This window comes from Zophobas morio, unplaced genomic scaffold (genome assembly GCF_036711695.1).
Source record: "Zophobas morio isolate AGI-343-1 ecotype UQ-CSIRO unplaced genomic scaffold, CSIRO_AGI_Zmor_V1 ptg000009l, whole genome shotgun sequence".
Classification (NCBI taxonomy): Eukaryota; Metazoa; Arthropoda; class Insecta; order Coleoptera; family Tenebrionidae; genus Zophobas; species Zophobas morio.
This window is the reverse complement of record NW_026972114.1, coordinates 6106104-6121825: the sequence shown is the minus strand read 5'-3', so window position 1 is coordinate 6121825 and position 15722 is coordinate 6106104. Positions and strand designations below refer to the sequence as shown.

At 36.3% G+C, this 15722-nt stretch overlaps 1 protein-coding gene across 1 annotated transcript in view; it reads left to right on the top strand.

The window, feature by feature from the left end:
* LOC135125784 (metabotropic glutamate receptor 2-like) overlaps positions 1 to 15722 on the top strand; it is a 1169526-nt gene that overhangs the window by 530905 nt on the left and 622899 nt on the right. Inside the window, exon 6 of the mRNA XM_064051468.1 lies at positions 11793 to 12338. Within this exon, the coding sequence (XP_063907538.1) occupies positions 11793 to 12338 (546 nt within the window). The remainder of the gene's footprint in view (positions 1 to 11792; positions 12339 to 15722) is intronic.

The window sequence follows — 15722 nt, the reverse complement described above, 5'->3', positions numbered from 1 at the left end:
AGAAGTGTCTCCAGAGCCGTCGTGGGAGTGGTCCTCATTGCTCCTGCAACCCTGAGACACGCCACTTTCTGAACGTGTTCAAGTTGCAGGGCTGTTGTTTTTTATTTGGCTCTGGTCCACCAAACTAAAGCTCCGTACCACAGCCTCGATCTGAATGTTGACGTGTAGATCCAGAGGGCGATCTTTGGGTTTAAACCCCAAGACCTTCCCACCACTTTACGATGTTGCCAAAGAGCCGAACGTCCTTTTTCCACTTTATCACCTACATGCTTCTTCCAGTTCAGTCATCGGTCCAATACAACTCTCAGGTATTTGACTTCGTCCGAAAATTGAAGCGTTGAGTTATAACCAACGGGCGGAATTGTGTTTCATACGCTAGATCCAGTGCTGTCGCGGCGATAGTTTGATTACAAATATATTTTTCTTTTGGACTATATCAACATAATATAACATTTCAAGATCACAAATCTGGGGTCCTGTGTTTGAAAAATTAAAATCGAGTATTATTTTTTGAAGTAATATAGTAATATAGAAGTAGTTTTTTAACAAGCTGTAAACACTCCTAGCGACGCACTGGCTACGACCTTGTGGACCAGATCAAAGCGTTCCCGCTACTCGCCGTAAAACACACCTTGCTTCAACTGGGGAATTGCATCTGTAAGATAAATTTCCGCCAACTGGTTATAACACTTTTAGCATCTGTAGTGTGCCAATTTTCCTTCACCTAGTGAACAGGATTAATTTCGTCTTCTCTCCATTTACGCAGAGGGTGTACGCGCTACACCATTTCTCGACTACTGTTATTGTGGCTTGCATTATTTCATATAATATGTCTGCCTTTTTTCCTGTTAAAAAAATGCAAAATCATCTGCGTATCCAATTGTGTGCTAGCCAAGATTGTTGTATCCGGTTATCAACGACAGTGTCCCACATTACAGGGAAAAGTACTCCTCCCTGGGGACATCTCCTGTCTGCAACAGGCTCGATCTCAGTGCCACCGATATTAATCAATACTTCCCTATTACTCAGCATACTACAGTATACCATTCATCAACCTACTCAGGGCGGGGTTCACGTCATGCTTTTGAAGGTAGTTTTATCAAACGCTCCTTCAATTTCCAAGAATATTCCTAAGGTACAGAGTTTGTTCTCCATCGCCTACTCAATACTGTTTACAACTGTGTGTAAGGCCGTATTCGTCGATCTTTCCGGGATGTAGGCATGTTGTAGAGGTTGACTTTTTCGCTTAATCTTCCTGGCGTTTTCAACAAGAATGATGTTAGCTAAATGATCTACAGGATTTGGCCAAGGTGGAATCTTGTCGTCCTGGCTTTGGTATAAAGATAACCTTCACTTTTCGCCATGCATTCGGTATGTAGCTGAAAGTCACACACGCCCGAAGCTTTGCCACCAAACTAGGTGGTAGACTGCTCATTCCCCTCTGCAGGTGGGCGGGATAGATACCGTCCAGTCTCGGAGATTTATATGAGGAAAAGCTGTCAACTGCCCACTCCAGTCTTGTCTCCGGTTGAGTACAGGCTACATCCTTTTCGGAATGGGAGATAACCCTTGTGCTGCCTGGAAACATACTCAGCAGCAAAAGTTCAGCCGAATCTTCTAAAATGGCTGTAAAATCAATATCTTCTTTCTTTAGGAGACCTGGTTGATGTGTGTGTAGTTTTTCGAGAGAACTATCTTTCTTAACCTCTTTCTGGTGCTTTTTATAGGCTTCTCAGTCTTCTGTTTCCTAGTGTCTTGTGCTCTATTGAAAAGTTTTTTAGCCCCAATTGAAGTTCGCTGAGCCTTCGGTTCCACCATGGTGTACCTTCCTTCTTTAGGGGGCAAACTTTTTTCATAAGCTGACATTAGAAGTCGTTGATAATGGTCAAAGTTTTCTCTATGTCTTCTGTCGATTTATATTCTATTGGAATCGACCGTACGAAGGTCCTCAGTCTGTCTTCCATTCTTCAGTGTAAAAAGTTCAATTCGTCAGCCTAGTGTTCCTGTACGTCTTTGTCTCTCTGTCTATACACTTTAACGTATACATAATCCATCTATGATCTGACACTGACGCCTCTTTAGAGACGTGCCGTTGCATTTTATATTGTGAGATATACCATGTAGCCAGTGTTATATCTATTACTGACTGACTACTTGATGTTACGAAAGATGGTTCGCAGCCTCGATTGAGAATCTCTAGATTTGTTGCCAAAAGATATTCAGCTAGTGTTCTTCCTCTTTCATTAGCATCTTGGCTCCACCACAGCAGACAGTGGGCATTTGCATCGGTATGGATGATGAGGTTTATATTTCCGGTGTCACAGTGGTTAATCAAGTTCGCCATCGCCCATGTTGGACATGGTTCATGTGCTCCCTGAGGTAAGTACACGGATGCTATTATCAGTTGCTCATCGCCTCTTACAATGTTACACTTAGCATTTACCGTAGTCACACTTAGAGCTGACCTGAGGTAGGAGAACCACTTTAATATTCTTAGGAATGTAAATACATGTCCTTGGAGAATTTATTGTGGTATCTGAAACAACAGTGCCTTTTAAATTGGTCAACCCCGGATTTTATGATCCATTTCGATTATTATGTGATGTCGTGGCCTCAAATGGGAAAGGTTTTTCTCAATAATGTAGAAATGAAATCTAACTAAATTCTACTATATTCGACGCTATTTTACAATTGCTTTTACAACGTTACTCAACGACTTAACCTTACTTTTCTACCAACCTAAGAAAACCTAATTAACAATTCTAAACTAAATTCCCTATATAACAATACCTCCCGCTCACAAGTTTAAGCGCTCGACCTCCTCCATCATTTTCTACTACTTCCTTAAGAGGTTCATTGAGGTCTTCTTGTTTTAACCCAACACTAGGAGTTAAAGATACAATAGCTTCTTGTGTCTCTGAGTTTTGATGATGAGATTGATGAGTATGGTTAACAATATCTCGCCTCTCTTCACTGTTAACAACACTCCCATCATTTGGAGGAAGCGCCTTTACAATTTGATATAGGTGCCTCTTCCACACAACATTTTCATTTAATAACCTACACATATAAACATTGTCACCTAACCTTTCATCGATTTTATCGTACACAATACCCAACTCTTCTTATTAGGCATTCTATAATCCCTACAATCTACTAATTCTCCCTCATCAAATTCCAATACTCTCACGCTCCGACTACCTCTACTTGCCTTAACACCTTCATTATTATGTGTTAATAAATCTAAACGAGTTCTTATTTTGTTTTTAAAAACTAATTCGGAGGGTCTATATCCCGTTGTTTGAGGTATAGAATTTTCCGCTTTGAACAGTTTTATTATTGACGATTTTAACGTTTTTACACTATTTTCTGCAAAGGCAAATATATGCAAATATGCAATTTTTTTATAGCTGTATTCATTTTTAATTAGCATGATTCGTTCACATATTAAATATCAAGACTTATATGCAAAAAATAACGGATACGCAAATTTCATAAAATCTGCTCTCTAATTATTATTATCAATATATAGGTAATTCATTTTTTCTGACAAAAAATGGTTTTAATATCTCGTTATCTGGTTTTTCAGGAAAACCGTATCTAATTAGACTATTATATACTTTGCTTAAGATAGGATCTTTTCTTGTGTCAGATCTTATTATATTAACATCTATTGGCACACAATTTTCAACAAAATGTAAATAATCATATATTTCTTCTTCACCACCTTCCTCAAGTGGTAACGGGAGTCTGGACAAAGCGTCTGCTTTAACATTCTCTCGCCCTTTAATAACTTTGAAAGTGTAGTCAAAATTCGACAGAAATAAAGGTCATCGTTGGGACCTTCCAGCTGCCATGTGTGGTAGACTACGTGTTTCACCAAACAAAGCTTGGAGGGGTCTGTGATCTGACACAATTTCAAATTTTCTACCGGCTAAGAATTGATAAAACTTTTGTACTGCCCAAAAAATACTTAACGCTTCTTTATGAATCATTGAATAATTTTTTTCAGATTTTGTTAAAGCAGGTGAAATAAAACTTATAGGTCATTCTGTTCCGTCTGAATCTACGTGATTTAGGACTGCTCCTAGACCAAATTGACTGGCATCACACACTAATCTTAGAGGCTTATTTATATCATAATGTACTAACACTAATTCAGAACTAATTTCTTGTTTTGCTACATCAAAAGCTTGCTGACATGCTTTTGTCCACTTAAGTACACTACCATGTTCCAGTAAACTATACAAAGGTTTCATTTTACTCTGCAAATTTGATATAAACTTTGAATAATAATTAACCATTCCTGTGAAAGCTCTAATCTCAGTTAGATTTCGTGGTATTGGTGCTTCTAAAATAGTTTTAACCTTAGAACGATCTTTTTGTAAGCCTTTATTTGTAATAATGTGTCCTAAATAATGAATACTATTCTTAAAAAATGCACACTTTTTCATGTTTAAACGAAATCTTGTAAACGAACTAGAACTTCTCGCAAGTTGTTTAAGTGTTTTTGGTCGTTTTTACCTGTGACCAGAATATCATCAAGAAAATTGACTACCCCTGGCGCCCCTAGCAACACTTTCTCAACTACTAATTGAAGTAAAGAACAGGCGGGTTTAGTTCCATAAGGTAAACGTTTGACTTTGTAAATTCCCTGACTAGTAAATTTTACTCACTAGTTTTATCATCCACCTCTAATTGATTGTAAGCATTTAAAAAATCTAACTTAGTAAATTTCTCACCACCTTGTAAGGCTGCAAATATTTCATCTTTTAAATATTTATGAATAGTGATTTTATAATTAGCACAAAGTCTGATATCTGTCCCATTTGGTTTCATTACAGGAACTAATGGAATTCCCCATTTAGCTGTTGGTACTTTTTCAATTACACTTAACCGCTCTAACCTATTCAGCTCTTTTTGTATTTTACCCTTGGACGCAAGTGGTTCGGCCTTGGTTTATGAAAAATTGGAGTCGCATTTTCGATCATTTCAAGTCTGATTTTTTCCTCGTTATAGCACCCTAACTCATCAGTAAATAGTTGCTTAAATTCATTAAGCAGTGGAGTCAAAATCTGAGGATTGCTTGCCATATTAAGCGTGTTAACATCATTCCTTATAGTTTGAATACCTATGCTAAATTTAGTTAACAAATCTCCCCCCATTAACGTTCTACATGCTTCTCTAACTACAATTAGCTTGGCTTCTACTTCTACCTGCTTATATTTAATTTTGACAACAATTTCTCCTACAGGATAAATAATTTGTCCATTATATATCCTCAGTTTGACTCTAGTTGACTGTAATTTAACTTTTGAAAAATTCTGTTTATAAATATTGAGTGGAATACACGATAGGGCTGCCTCTACTTCAAATTTTACAGCACAATTATTTATCTTGGCATATACATAATATGGCTCTATATAGTTATTTGAAAAATTTCAGAATTGGAACATTCACCATTAACCATCCCTTCAACACTCTGACTAACACAATGGTTTCTAATAATCCTACTTTTACAAGCCGCCGCAATGTGCCCTCTTGTTTTACATTTAGCGCATACACAAGATTTGAACTTAAAATTTTTAAAATTATGGTTACCCTTATTACAGTGATAACAGCGCGTCTCTCCCTCACGCCGTGCTTTTCCCTCTTTCTTCTCCTGAAACTTCACCACTCGATGTATTCCTACTTCGTGTCGTGTTTGGCGTAGAGCCGCTTCTTTTGCTACTGCCAGCTCGTAAAGATCCTGTAAGCTCTTGTCGAGAGACTCTTCGCACAGTCTTCAACACAACTACAAACTTGTCCTTGACCCGGTCGTCCAGATTTCTACCAAAGGAGCATGCTGCTGCGGCGTTTTTAACCTTCACAAACCATTCCGCTATAGTTTCGTTTGTCTGCCTCAACAAATCAAATTCTATCCGCTTACGATAAACTGACACCTTTGCCTTAAACTGGACATCCAACAACTGAATTAGTTCAGAAAACGACTTCTCCTTCCCCTTTACTGGATCACAAACATCTCTCAAAATCTTGTAGACTTCCTCTCCAATGGACGTTAATAAAATAGCTACTTTCCTTTCCTCTTCTACCATATTTGCCACCAATGACTGCTCCAGTCGCTCAGAAAAAATCTCCCAATCGTCTCCCAGATTGAATTGTTTTACATGCCACAAATTTCCGGTATTAATAACTGTTGCTTTTGTGGTGCCGCCGCTGCCGCACTCGTTGGATCTGGCTTGGGACCCATCTCGATTCCTTGGTATCCTCATTGCCAATTTGTGATGTCGGGGCCCCAAATGGGAAAGGATTTTCTCAATAATGTACAAATGAAATCTAACTAAATTCTACTATATTCGACGCCACTTTACAATTGCTTTTACAACGTTACTCAACGACTTAACCTTACTTTTCTACCAACCAAACAAAACCTAATTAAGAATTCTAAACTAAATTCCCTATATAACACTGTAGTGTTGTCGCCGTGCGACAATGTTGCAGTTTAATCTAGTTGAAATGTATCTGCTGCAACCAAAAATTTCATTTCTATTTCAGAAGACACGAGGTTTATAAGTATCTGGCGGCCCCGCTCCCATTCATTCCCTGGGCTTTCTATACCATAGGGGTCTGCCCTTCCTGAGTCGACGCCTCGTTCGCCTTAAGTTTCAGGTTGAAGGAGGACAGCATATAGGTGATCCTGTCCTCATCCCAAAACCAAACACAAAGAGGTTGCCTGAAGACGCAGCCTCGGGTTTGGTTTCGTGAGGGAAGATAAGCCATTTTTTGACTCGGGCCCATTGGTTCTGACCCTCCAGGCGACGAAGTATGACCTATGCATCCACCGGTGGTCTCGGTACCCACAGGGTCGGCCTCACTAGCCTTGGTAGCTCAGCCACGGGGACCACGTTAAGTTGTGCGCCTTCCCACAAGGGTGTTAGAAAGCACACTGTTTTCTTTAGATATTCCAGAGACACCTCGTCTTCACAGGTTATCTTTAGGACTTTCCTTGTGTACTTAATGCCCTTGAAAGCAGCTGTTTGTCCTCCCGATGCCAGGCACTGTTCAAGTTGTCTGTCCAGTGCTCTCAGTGTAGCATCTCCACCTGGTCAGCTTGCCAAATGGATACTGTACGTCAATTACAGCTACACGGAGATGACTTGCAGTTAGCTCCCTATAACTGTGTTCTTTAGAGGTGGTTTGTGCTACCGGAGGTGTGGAGGTTGCAGATCGCACTCTCTTTTTTGACCCTGAGTTCTTTTTTACCCAGGGTTGTTTTGGATTGGGTATTGTAGCCGGCCCTTTGCCTTTAGGCTTTATCCCGGAGAAGGATGAGCCAAATTTGAGGTGGACCCGAAGGCATTCCTCGGTGTGTATGTTTGGTTCCTTATTCATATCTTTGGATTTTGATTTCGTCGTTCTGCGTTCCCATTTACCACGGAATCCAACAAGGGGTCGTCGAACTTCGACCTCAGGGCTAGCAAAAGGGTGTAGCTCCCAGGGAAGCTCGTTCTGCAGTACGCAACCTCAACAAGTGAGGCCACTCGTGCTCAGACTACACTACCCCCAAGGACTCATCGTGGCGGCTTTCTGACTCGACGACGCAGCCGAGTGATCTGAGATCGTTTAGCCTCGACCTCCCGTTTTGGTGGAAATCCAGGCTGAAGGGGCGTGTTGCCCAGCCTTGGTTTTTTCATCCCACCCTACTAGTCCAAGACGTTACTTATATTCTCAAAAATAAAATATATAGGATAAAGTAGTATTGGTATATGCCTTGAGTGTATGCTTACTTGCTAGCTTCGGTCGACGGCCAATTTTCAGGTACCAGGTGCTAAAGGTAGGTAAAAACAGTACTTACATTTCTCAAAGTTTGATTGCTGATTTTAACGGTTGTTTTAGAAAATATTGTTGAAAATTAATTATTAATACTGCAAGACACTTTCCGTCGGCGCGGCGGTCACTTTTACCAGACGCTTTAAAGCTCCCAAAAAAATAATTTAACTTTACTTATAATCTCAGTCTTGATTTTTATACATGACACTCAGGGAACTATTTTAATCATTTTTGTAAGCAACCAGACGAATCGGAGGGGCCAAACAGTCCCCCAGACACACACAAAAAGTCGCTATGTGTATGAGCGCAAGTGTGATTATTAGATAGTTTTACAACATAGCTTTATAAAATTTATATTATTAATAGTCTAATAGGTCTTCAGTAATAATTAAATAAAATTTCCACGCTTAATTATAACCTTAATTATAGCATAATTTAATATTGATTTATTTGAACTCGTAATGAAAATTATGAACAAACCGTTGTTGGAGTTATGAAAAATATTTTTTATTGGATGTACTCGAGAGATTTATGGTTTAAACAGCAATCAATTTAATAAAATAGTAGTTTATTTGCATGTTATGATAAGCAAAAAAACAATAAATTTATTAACAGGAAATTTCAAAATAATTTATTTAAATATCATTAATCATTATTCATCAATAAGCTGTGATTATTTTTCAGTCTTCACTGCCATCATCATTAAAGTTTGATAACTTATCATCAATCCAATACTGGTATTAAGAAAAAATGGCCAAATATAAACCTCGCCCACCCACCTCTTCTGAATTGTAACGAATGTTTTATTCGTCGTGAACTCAAAGGCAGGTGGGTGGTATCATAACCTGTGTGTCCTAGAAATAATTTCAGACTGTTCATAATTTTTCTAATTCAAAACCTCTGTAAAATAATTCAGACATTACATCTAAAAATTTAAAATTTTTACAACAATTAGTGACCTCCACTTTCTTACCTAACAACTTGCCACATTTTTAAAGTCACTTTGGGCTTTGCTTCCGGACTGCAATCAGAGCAATGACAATCACAATTAATTGTTTTATTATTCAAGGTTGAAGATAAAGTGACTATGATAAAGTTCGCTTTAGATTTGCAAGAGATTTTTTTATTAAATCATATTTTATCCTAGTTAAGAGCTTGTCTTGACAACGATATTTTTAATGTCGGTGCTCATTCCTATGCGCTTCTGTAACTTTAAAACCAGTGTAAAGCATCCACTTGCAACGCAAATAAATTTCTTTCAAGAGTGGTTTAACACTCTCGTAATTTTGTTTTAAATGCTTTGAATGGGCAGCAGGAATGAAGACGTATTTATCTGTGTTATGAATGAAGCCAGAGTCCCATTAAACTTTACTTTGAAAGATCTATGAACAGAGTCCATTGCTGCGCTTTCGTGTATTAAGTTCGTAACTGGTGAAATATCGAAGTGAATACTGGTTGCTGTATTAACAAATTTTTGAATATTAATTTTGTGCCTTTCCTTAGATTTAAATCTACTACAAAATTTGGAAGCTGTTCCAAGAATTTAATAAATCGTAATTTCGGACCCTGAAAAAATCAGCATTAATATTTTCTTCATTATGATGATTACGACTATCTACGGATTCGAAAATTTATCCATAAATGAGATCTGAAAATAGAATTTCTTTAAAACATACTTTCATATGGTTTCTGAAACCCCACCTTCATATAAAACAAATACATTTTAAACATATGCGGGTGGTAAACAATTTATTTGTGTGTAAGAAGCCGAATTCAGACTCGGTCTTAAGGTTCAATGTCACTCTGACAGTAGGTCCGGATCTAGATTACGGATTATACAAAAATAGAAACCCGAATCGCATCCGGTTCCGAACCGGAATTGGAAATATGTAATTCGTATCGAGCGAGCACTACTGATCACCCGAAACATTAACAGTGACCTATTGCGTAGTTAACGGCTTTTAGGAAGGAGAAAATGAATTCTATATATGACATTAGCATAATTCAGCCAACTTCTGAATAAAGAGTTATCCACTTGTAAGTAATTATTTCTCTTCCGCTCCGTTTTTAATTTTCATTATAGAGGGAGCGTGATGTAATGAAACTGCTTCGTTCAAACTGACGACACCATGATGAACAAAGAAGCGAATTTTCTTTAGCAATTTTGTCTGACACTAAATGTGGTTAAGGTCAGAGCACAAAGACCATTTAAATAAAATAAAGGAAAATGGTGAGCACGAGTCAATGAAAAACTTGGTCCTAAAACTTGGAGCATAATTTCACGAACAGATAGCAGCCTAGAGAATTCTAATGGAAGAATATTTTATTGCTTTTCATAAGAGTCGCCTCAATCCAGGTCAGAATAGCATTTGTGTAACCGTCTAAAAGAACTGATATCCAGTAAAATTCAAACTCTCGCCAACCACTGAATAACACCCGCGACACTCGTTTATACCAAATAATCGCAGTGAAATGACTTATTTAGTAAGACTAATGTAATAGAAAGTTGTACCTTCATTGTTACCTGATTTTCAATGTTTTAGCACTATGTTGTACAATTTTCTTTGTTGAAAAAATGGTTTAAAGTTATTTCAACACAACTTCTAAATCACTAAATCAAATCTTTTTGTGAAAAGAATTTTAGAATAATTTGTTTTGTTGATTCTTAACACAAAAATAAAACTATATATTTCTATAAATGATTATAGGGTCGAAGTAGGTCATGGAAGTGTGCCGTCTATCACTTTATGCGGATTTTACTAAATGCCCAAGGACTCACGACATATACTACACGCATCTGTTTAACTGGTTGCCCAAATTCTTCAAATCTGATTCAAAAACAAAACTAACTCATTACAATAGAAGGAAACACATTTGTTGTGATTAAATTTTGAAAACATTCACCATTTTGTTCAAGGCACATGTTCATTTTTTTTAATTAAAAAAATGTTCTATAACCTTCTTTCGTCAGTTTCATGTTGCAAAAGGAACTCCTGACTGCTGAGACAATCTTGTCAAAGATGTTTGGTCATTAACGTATACGATAACTGGATAACCTGAAATACAGTCAGTTTCACACATCTCACTTTAAAGAATTCGGATATTACGACCCCAGTTCTAAAACGATTACTATACTGGCCTTTTTAGCCATAAGAAAAGTTAGTTATGAATAATGCTTTAAAGTTTGGCCTTTTACTAGCTGAAATTTTAAAATTTAAATTATGAGCTTATGGCATAAATATCTCCGCCAGTTTTGTCTGTTAAGGATGTTATTTATTCTCGGATCCCTCCCCAACGTCGTTATTTAGTTGTGTTTAACCCTTTCGGGACGGTGAATTTTCCACCCGCTTGTGTCTGAGGAACGGAGAAATGTTGAGGGCCGGTCGTCATACAGTGTCTGTCCATCGAAAGTCTAGGTAACAAGATTTTCGTCGCGAAAGCACTATTTTAAATAAATTAGTTATGAAGTAATAATACTTTAGAAAAATTACTACTATTACTGCAATTCTGGATTTGGGCGAATATCCATCTTAATTATGTTTCGAAGGGATTTAACTGTTTCATAAAAAGTAACATCTTTGATTCGCTTGTATATTTTCCAAGTTTTCTGCTTCAGTTTAATATTCTTAACACTTAACACTTAACAGTTGATTTGACTAATTAATTAATCCATTCATACAGCAATACTTTTACTACGCTAACATAATTAACTGTCAAAAATAAACTACAATCGTCATGCCTCGAACTATTCTCTTTATTCATTCATCTATTTCCTGTATAAGTTAATGCTATCACTTTTAAGCACCTCGTATAAGATCTCTCTTATTTTATGCCGACTATATTTTCTCCCGTTTAAGTTAATAAATAATTCATGCCCCGCTTCGAATTTTGCACAAACCACCCGGCTTTTTTTCCAAAGCTCATTCCCTCCAAAGCTACACACACTCTGTTATTCTTTTCAGCGTCAACCGAGCCCACACCCACCAAACCCAGGACATACGGCGTCCTGAAGTACGGGAATGAGACTCGTCGACGCTCCTCCGGACCCATCGCTGACCTCAAATCCCACATGGAGGCCATCACCCACCGCACCCACCTCGACCTCATCACCACCGAAACGTCGCGTGACCTCGAAACGTTAGTTTTTTCCGTGACGGGAACGCGATCCGCGTTGGACATCGTCGCCGCGTCCGGTGATAACTCCAGTGAGAGTGTTAGCCGAGTGATCCAGCAGGAAATTCCGTGGCCCGTGAAAAAGGAAGCCGTTGTTGAGGGCGATTTGGTGCTCGGCGGGCTGATGATGGTGCACGAGAGGGAGGACACGGTCACGTGCGGGCCGGTGATGCCGCAGGGGGGTATACAGGCTCTGGAGGCTATGCTGTACACGCTCGATAGGCTGAACCTGGGACCGGAAGTTCTTTTGCCGAATATTACGCTAGGAGCGCATATCTTGGATGACTGTGATAAGGACACGTATGGGCTGGAGATGGCCGTGGACTTCATAAAAGGTAGGGGTTGTATTTTTCTCCATGAAGTTTGATTTATGCGTTTCATAACGGTTGTGGCGGTTAACGGTTATATTTATGTGATGCCGTAATTAATGATTCATAAACCAAGTGATTGTTTACTTGTTTTCACTTTGACGCTGGATGAATGATGGTCGGCTACTGGCTAATTTGTGTTTAAAATTTGTTACTAGCCATTTTAGCGAAAGATGTTGAATAGTAACTCATTACGCACTTGGAATTTTTTTTAGTTGAGTATTTAATACAAACATGTATGCTTTAATGATCGGGAATGCAACAAAAGGCTGTGTAATACCCGAAATTATTATTATTTAATATAACTAAGTATAAAATATAAAGTAAGCATCGTTCATACATTACGCATAGAGACTATATATTATCTACTATTATCTGAATATTGAATTTTCCTCTATAATTTTGTTTCCAACTAAGAAAACAATAATCTATCTATCAATCAGCAATCTAGCTGCATAAAATGCCGCATAATACTCTAATTAAGGTTGGTAATTTATTTATGGGTTACAACTAGTGCTATATGTATCTTTGATGATATGAAAATATGAAGTTCTTATAATTGCTACTCTAATATTTATTAATCTGTAATTCCGCTCAACGAAATGTTATATTCATAAGATACTCTAATTAAGGTTAATAATTTACAAAGAGCGGATTCTCGGGCAATTGACTTTTCGTTTTGACTATAGGCAAATACTTGAAAGTTGTATATAAATGTGTATCTAAGAAAAGCATTTTATTTGAACCTTATTTGTTTTTGCTTATTGGCCCATTTTTGATCAGGAGAGCCTTTTTTGCATCTTTTCGACCTATTTTACATTTTCTACATATTTTATTCTAAAATCTTAATTTTCTATAATCCTAAGAACATTTTTCTTGTCACATTTACTATACGGTACTATAAAGAAAGATAATCCAACTCGTGTTATAGGTAAAATCGAAGAACAAATTTTATTAAGTACTTAGGTAGGTTTTAAAATAATTAAATACACCAAGCCCTTCTACAACTTCCTTTTCCAGTGCTCTTCCTGTATCAACTAGTTCGTGTTGGGTTTTCGTAACGTGGAGTCCAAAAGTGTAAAAATCATCTAGGATTTTGACCCATTTTTAAAAATGGCCAAAGTCAAATCGTTTTCAAAGGGCAAGTTAAAATTAATTTGAAAAACAAAGTCGTTTTTCAAATGGAAAACGGCGAATTGTTCTCTAAAGCCTGTGGGTTACCATAATTTTAGTATAAATTATTATTAATATTGCACATTTCAAAACCAGCGAAATTAATTCCATTAATTCGCATAAAATATATCAATTTTTGAAAAATAAATAAATAAAATGTGTAAGTATTGTGTGATTTCATAGGAACGTAATATTGGAACATCCAAATTTTTGCTATTTTATGTATTTATTTATTTATTTATTTATTTTACATGTACTTTTGTAAGTGAATAACAGAGTTAGAACAGATATTGGGATTCACGATATTTGGATATCAGTAGATGAAACTACAAATGCTAATGGGCAATACGTTCCAACATTGTAGTGGGAAAATTATCAGTACAGGCAGCTAATACACCACATTTGTATTAATAATTATTATTAAAAAAAAACATTTTTCTCGAATCGATTTAAATTAACTTCGACTTGAATTACTGTTCAAATTGTATCTTAGTAACCTGAATCAGATTAGTTGTACTTACCAATGCAACATTGTTGCACATTTCGGGCAAATTTGATATGTGGTAAAATAAGTAATCTGATGTAAGCCTAACTTAAATTTGCTCTGTGACCCAATTTTTGAAATATTAAAGTTAAGTCAAACATAATAATAGATACACTAAAGGACAGTTTGTGGATTGTTCATTGCCTCCAGAACCTGTTCTGACGATATAAAAAAGTTCGTTTATTGCTATTCATAATTTTGTAATTCTAAATTAAAGGAAAGAGTTTAGGTTATTATGGAGTTTGACTCCACAGTGACAAAACGCATCGCCGATGCTTAGTACTATTTTCAACAAAAAAAGAGTAATTGTATAAATTCCGGTTGAGCAGGTGAAATGGCATTTAAAACCTGCAAGGTACTTTAGAAAAAAATATCTGATACAAAGAGCTTAATCTTGTCGGCAAAGTATTACAAGGTGAAAATGTACAAAAAAATTTAAAAATGAAATCAACAGAAACTTCTAATTTTAAATATAGTCCTCTAAGATCGTGTGATGTTGAGAGAATCTTCTCTAGGTATAAAGATGTCATAAAATAAATGTAGATCTCAAAAAAAACAAACGTTGCGTAAAATTTATTTTTTCTAAAACCTGCCTAAAACATCTATTTTGTAATTTTCGGACCTAGATTCCCCGTTTTTGTTGTCTATTTAAGACCTATTTTGGCTTTATTTAGCCTAAAATACGCTATTTAGTAATTTATTTATCGGTTATGCTCATTGTCATATTTTTGATGCTGTGGAAATATTGTTACAATTATTCGCCTGCGGCTCGCTCGTCAAAAAACGCATGTTAAATATGTTTAATTTGAGTTAGAATATCTAGCGTTTACGCCACAACAAAATTTTGATTAACGTTTGACGAAACGATATATTCCCATACAAATTAAATACAATCAAGTTTCAACTAAATTTCCAGAATTACTTTAAGTATTTACTTTTTAGTGAGTAAAAGTAATTTAAAAATGAAAACTATTATATCGGGTGTCTGGAAAATGGTTAATTAATTTTCCGCTACGCTCTTAAATGGTGCGTCTGTGAAAAACAATAAATAATAAATATTTGATTGAAAGTTGTTTCGACAGAAGTTCCCTCGCTCATATCCGCCTTTTCAAATTTTTAGATTTTTTTTTGCAAATTTTATTTTTTATGAGAACCTTTATATATCTAGAAATAAACATGTGTATATATGTAATATTAAAGTAACTGTCAAACAGCGTGCTACGCATGTATTTCAAATGAGTTTTTACTTTACAAAATTAGGTGATGGGGTCATCAATATTTTTTGCAAGGATACGTATATTAACTTGGATTGATGCAGTATAATACTAAATATTAACAGTATTGTATTGTCAAATTTTAGAGAAAATCGAGATTTGATCAATAAAATAAATTGTTTATTTTTGTTTAACTTGTTTAATTTATTTACGGAAATCTGCAATTTACAAAAAATTAAAGGGAAAAGAAAAATCCTAACAGTGATTGACAACAGCAACTTAACACTAACTTATTTAGCTAAATTATTGTGAGTATTACAATTAGCAAAGAAAAAAATGTATTACACATTCATATAAAATATTGATATTTAGCGTCTAAATTTTCAAAATTTGAATCAAAGACGAATACATTACCGTTGG